Source organism: Mustela lutreola, chromosome 6 (assembly GCF_030435805.1).
Source record: "Mustela lutreola isolate mMusLut2 chromosome 6, mMusLut2.pri, whole genome shotgun sequence".
NCBI classification, from domain to species: Eukaryota; Metazoa; Chordata; class Mammalia; order Carnivora; family Mustelidae; genus Mustela; species Mustela lutreola.
The window spans coordinates 29593395-29611111 of record NC_081295.1 but is presented as its reverse complement, the minus strand read 5'-3'; the positions used below and the strand labels follow the sequence as shown (position 1 = coordinate 29611111).

Genomic DNA, 17717 nt, shown 5'->3' with positions numbered 1-17717 from the left:
TATTCCTGTTATTCCAGTTTCCAAGTAAAGTAACACACACAAACATTCACAAAGAGAAATCTACAGATTAGTTATTTATAAGTATATTTCTTTATTATTATTTGTTCTACTAATATTTATGAAGGTATTTCCTCAGGGAAGATAGAAATCTAGAGAAATACAGAGATGAGATGGAAAAAGGTAAATAAGAAAGAGGAGTTGGAAGAGAAGACAAAAAATTATTTAATTTGATCCAAGCTAGAATAGAATTGGATGATCCTCTTTCTTGTCACACTTTTATATTGGATCTTTTATATGGGTGCTTGAAGGGGTTTAATTACTGAAGTTTGTATGAAAGAATATATTTGATGATTTGTCTCTGTTACTTAAAAATGCCTAACAGTTCCATGACATATTGAACATGTATCTACTAATTTGATACATTTTTGAAACACATACTCAGGAGCTGCTTCCCTAGGAAAATATATTTGCTTTACTAATAATGTGTGTTTGTTATATTTGTTTCTGAAATTAATGTGACACCTAGCAAATAATACAAAAAAGTTTTATTTCTTTAATTTATTTATGGTTCAGACCACTACCCAGAGTTGATTTTATTAAAGAAAGTTATTTTACTTTTACCTAGATACCAAATTACTAGCCTGTTACTTGTAATCAAAAACAAAAAAGCAACCAGAGCTTCCAACACTGAAGAATAATAACATAAATTACATCTGCTATAAAATATAGTATGAAGTGGATGAACTAGAACAATTGTCACTGACTTACAACAACCTTTAAGATGTTGTCACAAACCACTATTATTATAAAACACAAAACAAAACAAAACTCTATGTGTATATGTGGAAACGCATAGAAAATGTATGGAGGAATAATATTTGCAAGCTATTAAGTGTGACAACACTTTGGGAGCAGAATTGGGGTACAGAGGGAGCCTATTTTGCTCTTTATACTTTTATTTATTTAAATTATTTACATCAATTCATAATCATGTATGTCTTTCATAATTTGTAAAAGAATTTCTTTAAGAATTAGAGAAATCATCAGTTTAACAAAAATAACGGGGAGTGTGGAGTTATGAAGTAGGAATTTCAGTGGTCACACCTTGGAATACAGATATCCATGGTCAAGAAAATCAGGCATTGTCGTGAACAAGTTCTATGATTCGATGACCTATTCTGCTTTTTCTCTAATATGCTTCTTCTCCCCCTTTTCCATTAAAGGTCTCATTCGTTTGCAGGAGCTCATCAAAGCTCCATCGAGGTACAATCTTCGGCTTAAAATCCGTCAACTACCTGCTGATACAAAGGATGCAAAACCGTTACTAAAGGAAATGAAAAGAGGCAAGGAGTTCCATGTAATCTTTGACTGTAGCCACGAAATGGCAGCGGGCATTCTGAAACAGGTACTCTAATGTCCTTAAATCCTTGGTTTCTTTATTATATTTGCATTTAAAGCAGGGTTGTTTGTTTGCTTGGTCCTTTGGTTTTTGCGGGGGATGAAAGAGTGACCACAAGCCTGGGAGGGGCAGAAGAAAAGGGAGAGAAATCCTGAGGAGCTAGATACTGGGACCCTGAGACCACGACTGGAGCCAAAATCTGGAGTTGGACCCTGCAGCCACTGAGACACTCAGGCATTCCCCCCTCCCTCCACCCTTTTTCAATCAAAGTGTTGTTGTCACACAGTTAAAATGAGCCAGAGAAGTTGCCTTGATGTAATTTTCTGATAAAAAGTCTGACATTTGCTTTTAATTAATTGTCTTAAAGGAAAAGTAATGCAAATATTGATGCTCTTCAAAAACACATTGTTTAAAGTTCTGAGGTGACTTTCAAATGGCTGCAATGCTATTTGCTGTTACAAATGTTAGTTATTGAGATAGATATTTCTGTTTTGTACTGAAATGAAGGAATAAACTGAGAGTCAGTGATTGAGCATCTCAACCATTACAATCAACTCATTGAAAGAAGAGAAAAAAGATTTGCTATTTAGCTGGCATCTTCTAGGAGATGCCTTACACATTTGATCTTATTTAATCATGACTGCGACCCCAGAAGTAGAGACTATTCACTACAGAGATGAAGAAACTGAGTCTTGGAAAGATTGAGTAACTTGATCAATGACCAGAAGCAAGAAATAGCAGAGGGAATCATATTTCTCCTAGTGATGTTAAGTATTCATTCCAGAATAAAGCATTGCCTGACTCAAAAGATAATACTAAATCAATCAAATGAAATAATTCATAGCAGTGAAATCTTTTAATGTTACTTCTGCTCTGTTCTAACCTAACAGCTCACTGCAAAGCAGCAAATATTATTCTCCTATATATTACAGATGAGGCAAGACTTGGATGTTGAGGGTTAAGTGGCTAGTATGAGCCCATATACTTACTAAGCAGGAAAGCCTAGATGTGGACTCAAGTCTTTTGGACCTTGGTTTTTAAGCTCTTTTATACATACTGGCTAATATCTCAGTGGCTTGGGATTAATCAACTGTCCTAAAACCTCTCATGTATAAGATAAAATATCTCTACTGGAGAATTACATAGATTCAGATGTCAAATTATATCCCATAAAATATAACTAGCAACAGTAAATGCCAGTTATAACATGGTTAGTTTATTAAGCAGATGTTTGTCCAATCTTCCAATGTGAACGTCGGTTTCACTACAGTAAAATCTTTAATTGGATTTGGAAGATTGCACTAGTGTTATATTTGGGTAGTAAAGCATATGAAATTTGGGTGTGTTTTTTTGTTTCTTGGGTCTTTTTTGGTAGTGAATAAAGTGGCGCAATAAAGTAAACAGTGAAACCTGGAATAGGGATTTATTTTTCATATATACCAAAACAATTTTTGGTCATATTTAAAATATACAGACTTGGCAAGGAGAGATTTCCTTTATGCCCAGAGTGAGAAGCACTCTATGATTTGTCAGGGACAGAGCTTTGGTAGTTTTTCCTAGGCTTCCAGCAAGTATGTAAAGGATCAGTTGTATTGTCTCTAGAGTAACTGACTTATTTTGCATATCTGAAAGGTTATAGTATCTATCAACTTTAATAATAGAATTGCCATCCTGCCTTCTATTTGATATATCCATTGTTTTATAATTGTTTTCTTATATCGTAACCTGCTCTGTTTGCAAAATGAAAACAGAATTAAGATAAATTTAAAATATATACAGGAGCGCCTGGGTGGCTTAGTCATTTAAGCATCTCCCTTCAGCTCAGGTCTTGATCTCTGGATCCTGGGATGGAGCTCCCTGCTCAGTGGGGAGCCTGCTTCTCCCTCTACGAAAGTGCTCTTTCTCAAATAAATAAATAAATAAATAATCTTAAAAAATAAAATATATACAGTAGAAAAAGTTAATAATTTTAGCAAGTTTAGTAGATGAAAAACCAGAGCAAAGGTAAAATGATAGTATGAGAGTTGAGATGAATGCAGAGTAACATTGTTACAGAGAATGCATGTTTTTAAATTCTGTAACACTAACTAACCACATATATGCTGTTTGTCTTTTAACTTACCTTGTCCAGACAACATTTGTTCCACATTTGGATCTCAGTTATTCTAGAAACGAATGCAAGAAGAAAGCAAATAGCTTCCTTCTTGTAAGTGAAGCAGTCCATTTAATAGGACTTCATTTTATGACTTAGGAAATTTTTCTGAGATTTCTCAACACTGGCTAATGACAGAAGTCCAAAGAAATGGTATAAGAGATGGCAAACAGGCATAGATGGGCTTTCAGCTTGTCTGGTTTAATCTAAGAACACATATTAGGAGTATCCAGAAATGTGGATCAGTTTATCAGGTTAGCCTTATTTGTTTCATTGTTTTATTTATTTAAACTAAGTGAGCTCTTCCTAAATATTGAACAAAAGAGAATTTGAAGTTTTCTTCCCTGAAAACTTTAAAAGTGAGTGAAGCATGGGGCTGGCTCTTTGAGAGCACTAATTGTCATACATGCCTTAATAACAAAAGATTCCACTTCCACCCAGATTTGTCAAAGAGAATTCCCTATGGCAGCCTTAGGATGATCTGCAATTAAACCTCGCGAGGTCATTCTATCACAGAGTAAAAGTATTAACTAAGACCTTGAAAGCCTAGATTAGAGACTATATTTTTTATATTCATATATATGTTATATAAATAAATATGAGATTATATTTTTTAGATTGAAAAAACATAAAATCAGGTGCAAATAAACAAGTAGAAAGCAACAAGAAGCAAATTAAGTTAAAATTTTAAAAATATGTATAAAGTCCACCTCTTCAGTTGTTAACTTTGAGCAATATAACTTCTTGATATAACCTAAAGGATAAACTGACTGCAAATTATATGCCAGATGTGTTCATTTGTCATGTGGCATTGTTTACACTGGTTAAATGTTGGGAATTTTTAATAATATTTTGATTTTGGAAAAATGTATCTGTGGTATTTCTTTCCAGGAGGGATAATACAGTACAACCAGTTTTTCTGTTGTACACCCAAGTTTGCTATGGTGGCTACTCTCAAATTATTTTTACAGAAGAAGGTATTAATTTTATTATTATTAATGTGGCTTGAAGTATACATCAGTTCATTTAAAAGTGGCAAGACATTATGTTGTCTTGACAAGACACAATGGCAAGACATAAACGTTATAGTTTATTTATTTATTTTTTAAGATTTTATTTATTTATTTGACAGACAGAGATCACAGGTAGGCAGAGAGGCAGGCAGAGAGAGGAAGGGAAGCAGGTTCCCTGCTGAGCAGAGATCCCGATGCGGGACTCGATCCCAGGACCCTGAGATCATGACCTGAGCTGAAGTCAGAGGCTTAACCCACTGAGCCACCCAGGCGCCCCAAATGTTATAGTTTAAAAAACATCTAGAACAAGTTAGTCGTGTCTAAATTTGGTGCCTCTCCAGGTTAGATGGGGCAACAGTTGGTTAGAAGCCAGTGGCCCGGGGTGGGGGGGCAGTGAAAATAATTCACCTAAGCCAGAACAAAGAAGATAGAGGTTTATTGAATACACCTCAAAGGAGAGATAGGCAGGACAGCAAAGGAGAGGCTGTCTGCTATGAGGCAGCGGCTAGAAGCTGTTTTTAAAGACGGAAGGTGAGGAGGTACCGTGATACATGGAATTTTCTCCTTTTTGGTAACTGGACCTAGTTGTAAGCAGCCCCTTAATCAGTTGGGGACTATGGATATCTTGAGGTGAGTTGCCCGTCAGGCATGTCTGTATTCATTCTGGTGATCATCGCTGTGGACCTCTTTGCCTTGATCAAGTTTGCATTGCTCAAGCCTATTGTCTAAATTCCACGAAGTTCTTTTTTTAATTGTCCTGAAAATTATTTATTTATCTTTCAAGAGAGTATCTCTGTTGTCCATTTTTGTTAATGTTATAGTTAAGTATTCAATTAAAAATAACTACCCTTTTCTATTTAGGTCACACATCATAGTCCATGATTGATTCTTGTTTTCAAAATCAAAGGCTGAAGGAGGGTCAAAGAAAAGCATAAGCAGCCCTTAGTTATCCCTTACAGATTTCTCCTCAAGGTGATGGAGTGCAGCAAACCACTCTCCCTACCACCATCTCCTTAACCCCTGCCATCCCCACCTCTAGAATACAATTTTCAACACTGGATTGAGATGATTGAAGCTTTCAAACTATCAAAGAAAAAAACAGGCAAAAAGTTTAGATTATATAAATCCTACAATGAAACTACATCTTTGAGAATATTAAATACCCTGACGTGGGGCTCGATCCCAGGACTCTGGGATCATGACCTCAGACAAAGGCATTAGCTTAAACATCTGAGCCAGTCAGGTGCCCCTAAAATACGCCATTTTATAAAATGGCATATTATACCCAAACTTCAAGAGTTAGAGATCTAGAGTTCATGTTTACTCACGATCTCAATTTGTTGGCCAATTTATTCATTCTTATTTTGTCCTACTTTCCTACCTATAAAATAAGCATAGTAATAGGACCTACCTCATAAAGTTTTTTTTTTGTTGTTGTTGTTGTTTTTAAGATTTGGTAGGTTTTTTTGGTTTTGTTTTTTGTTTTTTAAATTTATTTGACAGACAGAGATCACAAGTAGGCAGAGAGAGAGGAGGAAGCAGGCTCCTGGCAGAGTAGAGAGCCCGATGTGGGGCTCGATCCCAGGACCCTGGGATCATGACCTGAGCTTCTGGCAGAGGCTTTAACCCACTGAGCCACCCAGGCGCCCCCCTCATAAGATTTTAAATTAAGCTATTGGGAAGCAAGAATTCCTACCCCTTCAAGGGTCTTTCTAAGCTGGACTAAGAATCAAATGGACAGAGATTCATAGGAGAAAAGCAAATTTAATAGCATACATATAGGGTATCCACACGGACATGGAAATTCCAAACACAGTCTGGCAAAATGAGTTACATGTGTCATGATGAAAGAAAGAGAAGAGGAACTTCAGAGGAAAGGAACCAATTCACAGGGTGTAAGAAAAGCAGATGTTTGGTAATTAGATGTTTGTCTTGCCATACTGTTGGATCACTCAGATAAAACTTATCTCTGCTAATAACCCTTATTCTGGAAAGATCCCCAATTTAGATTTTTCAAAGTAGTTAAGGGAGGGGCAAAAGTTTCTCTTGAGCCCACAGGGATATTCATTGCCTTCAGCTTGGAATAATGTTCATGCTAAAATGACGCATCTTGTTTCTGCTTGCCTTCAGCCTCTACAAGGCTTAAACGGATTAAAATATGCAATGTGCTTAGAATATTAAACACATTTTAGGCATTATATGTTAATTATAGTTGTGGATTTGAATTACTGTTTCTTTCAATTATCTTCAATTTTTTAAATCTATATCTATATACCTGTTGACTTGATAAAAACTATTGACAAGGATAATGCTGAGCTGTCATTACACAGTTCTGGAGTTGAGAAACCTTTGGTACATACCCATCAGGAACAATGAATACCTTCTACAAAGATTATCTTATAAACCTAAGAGAAATTTTCTCTCATTTCAGTTAAGATTCAGACTTCATCAAAGTATCATTGGCTCACACAATCTCTGTCCATTCAGGAAATATGATTTGATAATTTGGTTCCTAGGTGTTGCGCACAAAATTCCACTGTGTGTGTCAGGCAGGGGAATTCACCAATGAAGACCAAATATGTACTCTTATTATAAATTGCAATATCACAATTTCTGAATTGCTTTCACCTGCTTAATTCTTAATTAACAAATGTCCCTCCCTTTTAATAAATGTATTTTATTTTTCCAAAGTCTTCATGAATATCTATTCTTTCTTAACTGAACAACTTGCTTCTAGATATGCAAATTTTATTTTCACTAATTAGTTAATACCTACCTGTGAGTATAGAATACGGGGTGTAGAGCTGGGGCAGCTATTTAGCAAATGAATTCATGTAGTTAGAATTTTATGGAAGAGTATTAGGTGCACCTGAGAATACTTGTTTCCTACTAAGAGCTCTTCATTCAGCTCAAAAACGCATCATTTTTCAATCATCATCACCAACTACTGTTCATTGATAAACAGCTATTTCAAAAGTGTTCTCATTTTCAGAAGAAAAATTGACAGTTCACTGACTGGAAGTTCTAATCCAAAAGTCCTTATTTTAAGATCGATTGTCGAAAATTGACAAGGACTGTAGAAGTATGAAATAAAACAGTAATTTGCAACTGGTGTATTAGTAAAAATAAAAAAAAATTTCTTTGTACTTTTCAAATAACAGTGGTGATTTACAGTTGCTTCATCAATGCTAAGGAAAGTCTCTAAAGTGCTAAAAAAAATTCCTACTGGCATTGTACTTTATAGCATTTTCACCCCCTAATTGAATAATAGTGATCGTAAAAATAAAGTGGTGTTCCTCTTTAGGGTATTTGTAGTGGAGACATTACAAATATAATGACCTAAGATGTGCTAATTTCAGGTTTGTGTCAATTTTAATGCCTCCTTTAATATGTAAAGTCATAAACTTTACATTGCAAACTTTCAACTAATAGCTTTTCTACCAAGAGAATTGGTTCAGAAATTCCTTCAGTAACCACTAATCTTCCTTAACTATGGGGAAAAGATTTAGTTTGACCCGTTTTAATGTAAACTGAATATTATTCCCAGATTCTTCATTACATCCTACTATTTTGCTATTGACATATTTCATATGATGTATACCTTAAATATTAATTTTTTTTTATTTTTACTTCCTAGGCTTTAGCTATGGGAATGATGACAGAATATTATCATTATATCTTTACTACTCTGGTAAGTAACTTATTAAAGCATAAAGTTAATGCTCTAAATTTTATTGTTATGGAAAATGGGCTTTTGAGTGAGAAATGATGACTAGCACCTTTGTAATTATCATTTGTTTTATTTTGGTAGAACTCAGGAGGAATTGATCCTCATAGGGAATAATTTTTGGTGGAAAGCTGATGATTTTGAAATAATATTATTTCAGATTTCAATTCAAAATATCATATCTTATTTATATATTGCTTTACAGAACTTTCAGAACATAATAGATTTTAAATTAGTTTGCTGAGAAAATCAGTGTTTTTTAAAAAAAGCACACATTTTTCTGTTGTTATTTGGTTCTATTTACTTTACAAAAACTAGATTCACTGAAACCGTTCTTTTAGTACACTAAATTTTCTATCCTATTTTTGCCTATGTTTAGTCGGATTTTTAAATGTCAGTCTTACAGAATTTCCTATTAGCAAATTGAATGTTACCTTTATCTTTTGTTTTTACATACCCACCACACAGTTTTTTTCTTAAATTTGCTTGAAAATATGACCTTACCCTTCTGTCAAACCTACTTACTCTTGGTTCTATTTCTTTACTAATATGGTATCCCGATTTTCTTCTTCTGTGAAATGACTGTCTCTGTCACTAATTTTTCCCTGCTGTATAAGGATAGAAAATTTGTCCTTCTTCCCTTCTAGGTTCTTTGGCTGGTCTAGTGATTAAATTGACATAAAACAGATTAATGGGAGAAAAAAAAACAAATTTAATTTCATATGTAAAGAGCCCCAAAGATATGAGACCAAGGTCAGGTCAGGTAATTGAGCTAAGGAATAGAATGAGGGCCTGGGGCTTCAAAGGGGAGGAGGGTAATTCACAGACGGGTAAGAAGCACATATTTGGTAATTAGAAGTTCGCCCTGCCCTGCAGAAAGATCTTTCAGATAAAAAATTTAACTCTAGTAATAACTTTTTTTCTGGTACTGGCCCCCTATATAAATTATTTCAGGTAGTTAAGGCAACATAAAAGTTTTTCCTGAGTTGACTGGGTCTTGATTGCCTTCAGATCAGAGTAATCCACCTGCCAAAGTGCCATTTTTGGGGCTGGCATATTCTATTTCCCTTTATTGCCTGTTACCTCAAGTGTGAGAGTTACCTCCAAGTTTGAGCCTTTATTCTGTTTTCCTTTTTCCTCTTTAATATTTTCTTCAGAACTGGTATGTATTCAGAACTTCAATTATTTCCTTTGCTGACATGAAATCTAAATTTCCCTTTGTAATATTTCTGAATTGTTATTTACTGTTACATTACAGAACAAGTCTAACTGTTGTCACATTAATTTCAAATTATTTGAACCTCTTACTGGACTCCTCTTCTAACTTCCTTCAAAGCCTCCATTCTCTGACTCCTACATCTTCACCAAAATTTGACTGTTTTTATCCTCCATACTGTCTCTAGCATGCATCTCCATTCCCACAATGACCAGTCTAACCAATGTTTTCTATTAACTCAGAGGTATTCAGATTGGTTTCCTTGATTTTAGGAGTTTTGAAGCTACTAAAATGTATTTGATTACAATAGCTTCCTGTAATAACAACTCTCCTCCAATACAGATTCTTCACACAGCAGTTTATATTTTACTGATAAATACTGTGGTTCATTCTAATAGGGGTATTACTTCCCACCCGGTGACTTTTTGCAGCCCGTAAGAAACTTAGTGATAGGCTGGAGGGGAGGGAATGGAAAACTTTACTTATCAGCAAATTTTATGTCAATAGTTACAACCCAGTTTCACCATAATCACAAGATTTTAGAGGAATCAAAAGTATCTCTTAATAAGGAAAAAGAAATTTTTTAAAAAAAGTAAGATATATGGAGCTCATTAACCCATAATTGAAGGCTTTTTTTTTAGTTTGATTTTAACCTAACTTTCTTATTTTCTTTTGTTGCTATTCTCCTTTATCAATCCTCTTTTATAAAAAAAACTGATCTAGATCAATCTCCTGAATAGGTTTTATGTTTTCAAATTTTTGTCCCTTTACTGACACTTTGAATGACATCCTTTTTCCTTTTGCCTATCAAAAGCCTGGTCATTCTTTAATGGGAGCTTAGATCCCATCTGCTCTATGAAGTTATTCTTGACTACAAAAATTGAAAGTTTTTTGTCTTGCTTTTGACTCCTTGCACTTACCACTTCTACTCTCTTGCCCCTTAGGGTGTGTGAGCATGTGTCTCTTTGGCTAGATTGCAAATATTGAAAATAAAAACCTAAAAATTCCTTATATTTTTTCACAGCACAGAGCACAGTTCAGACCAATATCTTCTGCTCTCCACTGAATTTATTTCTATTTTGTAGCCTATGTCACTGTATATCTCCAAGACAAGCTTCACAGGACCAACAGCATTACTGTTGTTCTTGTTCCTAGTATTATCTATAAGATCCGAAGATTAGTTAATGCCAACTTGAAAGAGGTCAGGGGTTCCACATGCTGCATGTTCTTATGGTGACATTCAACTCTTCTGAATGCTATGGCCTCCTCTCACCTGGGAAAACCAAAAGTTAAAGTCAAAGTATTCACTACAGCCTGGAACCAACAACCAAAATCTAAAGGTTCCCTGTGGTGAACTTGCCGGTAAGGTAAAAACAACAACAACAACAAAGGAATTGCAAGGGTTCCACAACCAAAAAGGCCAGTTTGTTACCCTCAGCTTTAATATAATTTTCATTAGTTAGAAGCCATATTTCATGAAATGTTTCTTTAAAAAAAATAACAAGACAAAATAAAAAAAACAGTAAGTGCCAGTAACGAGCCAAGGAAGCAGGGCATACAAAAAAAAAAAAAAAAAAAAAAAAAAATCTAGTTAGTTAAAAAAATAAGATAGTACATAAAATTTAAGGGCAATCTATCCTAAATATGGAGAAAGAAGCTTATGTAAGTCTTAACTGCAGGTTACAGAAATACCTGTCATTTCATTGGTAGAATTTGAATATGATATATACATAGATATTTATTTAGAATATGCATGTTTACATTAGAAAAGCATGAAAATAGTCAATTTAATCTTGGTGATTTGTGATGTTTAACATCATTTGAGAAACAATCATGTTAACTATCTAAGGGAAGTAAGAATAATTGCCTATTTTAATTTTACATTTGTGTGAATATACTCTACTGATACTAACACAAAGAAATTTGTCTTTCAGGATCTCTTTGCTCTTGATGTAGAGCCCTATCGATACAGCGGTGTTAACATGACAGGGTTCAGAATATTAAATACAGAAAACACACAAGTCTCCTCCATCATTGAAAAGTGGTCAATGGAACGGTTGCAGGCACCGCCGAAACCCGATTCAGGTTTGCTGGATGGATTTATGACGGTATGAATTCCCACTTCCAGATTAGTTTGTGTATTTCTAAGTAATTTTGCACAAATTATTTAATCTGCTGGATAAAAACTGTTTGACATTACAGGCAGATTCTCAGAACTACTATTGCCAATAATCCTATTAATGATTTCCTAAATTAACTTTATGTGGCAAATTTGTACTTTTATATCTCAAAAGACATTACAGCTATTGTTAGAATAGTATAATGTGGGGATTTCTCTAAGTTTAATGAGTGCCATTTTTAGGGTAAATTAGAGACTGAGAAGAAGATGTTAACCTGATAGTTATACTTTTGATCTTAACTACTGATACATGATTATTCTTCATCATCTTGGTTTGTGATATCATATGAATGACCTACATCACACAAGACTCTCCTTTCATTTAGTCACTCTTTAAGGCTTAAGACTAACAATAATCACACTTGTTATTTTCAAATCCTTGTTTAAACTTAGAAACTGGATTTATGGAGAAACTACAAAAGAAGAGAACATTCTGGTATAAGTTTAGCTCCTTATACCATTGCTGCCAATGAAAACCTAATAGAAGACACATATAATTTAAAATTGTCTGATATCTCCATAAAAATAATAAGAACAAGTAAAAGTCACTATTATTAATTTATTTTACTTAACTGATTATATTAAAAATACTATTACTTGAACAAATAATTAGTTTAAAAGTTAGAACAGATATTTTGCATTTTCTTTTTGCTACTAAGTCTTTGAAAGCTGTCTTTGACACCATACATATTAATTCAGAATAGTCACATTTCAAGTGCTCAATAGTAAATATAAGTACTGGGTTCCTTACAAAACCAGGTAGGTTTATACTATACTATTTTTATACTATAGTTATTTAAGCAAATTATAAACGTTTCATACATTTTCATTGAATCTGTTTACTATTTCTATTTTTATTCTAATTATTGCTACATTTTAGGAAATAACTAAGCACTTTGGCAATATTTACATTTCCTAGGTCTTGACAACGTCTTTTATTAAGTGTCAGTCTAAATGAAAACTTTATAAGCATAACATTCTTTTTTCTGATATGTGGAAATCTTTTTCAGTTAGGATGATAATTTTTCCCTTAGTTCCTTCAATAAAGGTTCAAAGTATGGTTTTCATATAACAAAATAAAGGAAAACTTCTGTTATTTTTTCTTTAAAAGTAGACTCAATCAGACAAATTAACTATCTTCATAGAGACTGAAATCATAGTCGCCCTCATGGTACCAACCTTCTAATGGAAAGAAAAAAGACATTTGCTTTCTTTTTGTGAGAAAAACAACCTCCTAGAATTTGAAAATGTCTTATATCCACATTACTATTTTTAAAGATACAATATGAGGGGAATTTTATCCTTTTGCATAAAAATAGAGATCATTGACTAGTTCTAGTGTTTTGGTATTATTAACCTAAGATTTATTTGAGAAACTTTTTTGGGAGGAAAATATTTAAATAATTGTAAAATGAAGATATTTTTTCTCTAAATTATATCCAGATTAAAAATGAAATACAACCTAAAAAAATTACAAATATTATGCGTTATTCTCAGTGTGAAGATGTTGAGTTAGACTTTTGGAACTTAATAAGAAAATGTTATTTCTTAAAGTATATACTATTCTTTAAGTTATTATTTTAATCATGTATATATATATTTTTTAATATGTGTTCTCTAGCTGTCTATCATTCTTTGATTTCCATATGGATATCTTATTGTTACTCAAAACCATTTTTGAATGAATTTAAGAAAAGTAAATCAATAACTATCATGACAATATTAACACTTTTACTTAGCACTTAAATCTAAAACTTCTACTAATATGTTCAAGGATTACTGTTCTTCTTTATAAATCAAAACCACAAAAAAATATGCAACTGTATTTAGGTATTCTCTGTATTTCTGTATGATTCCCTATATAACACTACATGTCATCGCCTGAAACAAAGTGCTGTCTAATTTCTAAGTAACTTATAGAGACTATTGAAAGACAAATAAGTACAAAGGAAAGGTTAATTGTCCAGGAGGCAGGGACTCTTAGAGGGAATTAACCTTCAGAAGATAGAACAAAAAGGGTTTTAGGGGGAATACAGGTTTGGGTTCTTTTTTTTTTCTAGCCATGAGTCTGTTCCTTCTCAGTTCTGTCTCTCTGAGCTGGCAGGTGATTTAGCCGGAGTGGTTGAGTGATGGAATAAAAATGCACTGATAAGAAAAAAAGAAAATTAGCCTGTTTATTGAAAATTCTGGGCATTGTGTATAGAACATATTTTGAAATCTTTAGAAGAATACTCAATGCCAACAGTCTTCCCTTTGTTACAGTCATGAAGTGTTTTCCAAGTGACATATTAAATTAAAAAAATAAAAATGTTCACATATAAAAGATAATTACCCCTTCAGTTCTATATTTTTAAGTTACTACAAGATATAAAGATTTCTCCAGAAAACTTGAAATAAGATTTAAAAGTGAGAACATTTTGAAAATGAGTGAGCTGAAGTTAAATTTACTTGTATGAGCACTTTTTAAATAATATTTATTATCTAAAGATGTGTACTAGTTATATATCTTATTTATAAATAAAGCATGGAACACCAACTATTTTGGAAATAGACATGAAGTTTGCTGTTAAAATAAAAATGTCTTCAAAAATGGATATAGATTGATTACTTTTTAAAAATTCTCTTTTGGAAAGTAATATCTTTCCAAATCTCATTATATAGCATTATATAATGACATAAAATATTATATGCAAAATATTTTCATTATAAACCATTAATTCTTAATTATAAAATACCACATTTATTATTATAAATATAAAACCCACAAGGGATCTGTATAAGAATGTCAGTATATTTATGCCTTGCGTGAGTATTATTTTTCTTATTCATTTAAGATCAGATTGTAAGCATTTTCCCAGTCATTAAGTGTTTAGGAAAAGGAATTAATAGGCCATTTCCGCCATGAATGGAGTTAGGAAATTAAGAGGAGTCTAGTTAGAAAAGAAAAGAAATACAGCCTGGCTTTGTGGTTTTGGCAACATTCCCTTCAGTCAGTTCATGAGATCTCAGTGTTTATATATCTCTTGTTCTTTTTTCTCCCTATGGTCCCATAAAGAAATGGGATTATCAGCAAAGTCCCTGGTGCTTAGAGCAAGACCTATTATTATCAGTATCATAGTCATTTGTCAGTATATAAGATCATAGTGCTTAGACTTTCACATTCTTTCTTCATGTTGAACTATATAAGGAAACAAGGAATTTGATTCATAAGAATATTTCTAGTTGAGTTAGCATCTTAACTGACCCCTGGGTTAAGTGTTTATCTGCTAAATGACTATTGAATACAAGACCATTTCTCTTGTACTTGTGGTTTCTTCTATGATTTGGGGTCATCATAATAAATATATTAATCTCATCAGCTCAGTAAAAATTTTATCTCCATTTGGTATCAATCCAAACAAGAAACCAAGTTCCAGAGTACATCCAAGCCCAATCTCTTTAAGGAAGAAGTTAAAAAAAGAAGCTCAACAACCTTCTTTCACAAATAAGGGTTTTCTTTTCCTAACTCTTGATGTCACCTTTCTTACACTTTCCTCAGTGCCTGCACCAGTCAATGTGCTAGACTCCTCCCCAGACATGAGCCCTTATTGTAGAACACTTTCTTTACTGTGCGTTGTCTCCTGAGTATAAACATATACATATTTCCATGCTTCTGGGAGTATGGAAGTCCTCTAAGTGGACCACTGTTCTTTACTGCATGATCAGTTGACATTGCTCTCAGTCTTCTGCCCAGACATCTGACTTCTCCAATCACAGTTCCCAAGGGCAGAGATTGACTTTCTTGAATCCGTCAGAGCTGATGATGGTTGTATTTATTATTGATATACTGAGTTTGCAATAATCTCAATTCAAGAGAATGAAATCCAGTGGAAATACATCAAGGTCAGTTTTAAATAGTCTAGCTGTGTCCTAGAAATCTTTCCTAGTTCCCCCATTATGCCCACATATATTAATACTAATGGACCTGTATTTTATTTGGTAGTTTGAAAGTACCATTTATTCTTATATTGAATGTAGTATCGCACATATTCCTTGACAATGTAAATTTAAAATGCAAGTCAATAATGACATGTTGGTTGGCTATATTATTTGGATTTCTACAGGGAGGTTACTATTTTGGAAATATAAACATTGGATGCCAACTGCTGTCTCCATTTCCTTCTCTCTGTTCACATCCATCAGTCAATCATCAAACACTTTTCAAGTCTATAGTCTCAATTTTTTCTTTACTACATTCTTCTTTTCACCCCATGACCCATGCCTTCGTTAAGAACCCCATGATCTCACCTCTGGCTATTGTAATATCCTTCTTGAAGTCTCACTCCTAATATGTCTCCTCTATGCTTACCTTCTATGTGAACATTGCTAATGACTCCTTGTCATTTACTAGATAAAATTTTTATCGATTTGCCAAGCCTGCAAGGCCCTCCATAATCTGGCTTCTGCTTCTTGTCCAGCCTCCTATTTGCCTGCTCCCAGCTCTCTGAAGCCACCCATTCTCACCACACTGTTGTGTGCTCCTCATTTTAGCACAGGCTGTTCCCACTGTCTGAATGCATGGCATATCCCTACTTGTACTTTAATTTTCAGGTCATCTGTTACCTTTCTTGTGATTTTACCTGTGTGCTCTTTCATTTGGGCATGTTTTTTAACCGCATGTTGAAGTTCAACACTGGTAGTTTTGTTCTCGTGTCTCTCTCTCTCTCTCTCTCTCTCTCTCTCTCTTTTAAATTTTTATTTATTTTTAAAATTTCTTTTCAGTGTTCCAGAATTCATTGTTTATGCACCACACCCAGTACACCATGCAACATGTGTCCTTGTAACACCCACCACCAGACTCACCCAACGTCCCACCCTAACTTCTTTCATGATGTATCTCATGTCTCCTTTCCAAAAGACTAGCTCTTTGGAGGCAGGACCTAGGTTTCTTCATCCTCGAAGGCCCTGTACCTAGTTAGGTGTCTGATGCAAAGTGAATGTATTATGAGGGTGTTCATAATGAAAGGACTGTCTGACGGAAGAAATGTGATTGTTAATTTATTTTAATCATATTACATCTGTGCTCTAATCACTAGATTCTCTCCTTTTCCCAAATATGCTCTAGGGAGCTTTTTTAAAATTTATGTACTTATACTTTATTGTCAAGATATCTAATCATTTGGAAAATGCAATTAGGCTAGTGTCAAATATTTGTTAGAAAAATATCTTAAAAGGCAAGAGAAGAAATACTTTTGATTAAATAGTGAAATTTCAGTGAGTTAGGAAAGGAGTTTCTCTTCTCCTTTACAAAACAGTGAAAATGTTTATGAGATGCGTCTTTATGTGTTAAGTTCTATGTCCTCTAAGCCCAGAAATTTTATAATTTCTTTCATAATTTGATTAGCTTTAAAGATAAATGTCTTATATACCCAATTCATGACAGGGAGCTTAGATACTAAGAGGACACTAGTGATCACTCTGCTACTGTACAAAGGTATACCTTTAAGAAATAGAATCACAGAGGAATAAAGTATGACCAGGTAGATTTTCATTTACTCTTGGAACTACAAGCCTATCCTTGCCACTGTCTTCTTAATTAGCTGGGGCCATTTTCTTCAATTCCGTTGAAAAGAAAATTTAAGACTCTGCCAGACAGCGGATCAAACTAACTCTCCACATTTTAATCAATAGAGACATTTGAAAATATTGACTTTATCTTAAATCCCACTAAAACACCAAAGGTATAAAAAGTAACAAAATGATGAATCAATTACTTTTTCTTTGATCAATTTTAATTGTGCATATGCTGTGTACTCAGAACTTGATATCAGGCACTCAGGATTTGGTGATGAAGATAATACATCTATTTCCTCACAGAGCTTAGGGAATTGACAAAATCAGAAGAGTGTCTTACTGATGACATCTCACATCTTAGTAGTACAAAAAACATTTAAACTTTAATTGTTGCCTTCTTCCCAATTTTGTGTTTCTTTGGTTGATTGAGTTTCCTAAGCCTTCCTTCAAAATTGTTAAAATTCCCTGTTTTCTATTT

General features: G+C 33.7%; 1 protein-coding gene across 3 annotated transcripts in view; it reads left to right on the top strand.

The window, feature by feature from the left end:
• Positions 1–17717, top strand: part of GRIK2 (glutamate ionotropic receptor kainate type subunit 2) — a 644466-nt gene that overhangs the window by 284560 nt on the left and 342189 nt on the right. For all 3 annotated transcript variants that reach the window (XM_059176999.1, XM_059177000.1, XM_059177002.1), the window contains exons 5-7: positions 1224–1405; positions 8202–8255; positions 11442–11615. In XM_059176999.1, the coding sequence (XP_059032982.1) occupies positions 1224–1405; positions 8202–8255; positions 11442–11615 (410 nt within the window). The remainder of the gene's footprint in view (positions 1–1223; positions 1406–8201; positions 8256–11441; positions 11616–17717) is intronic.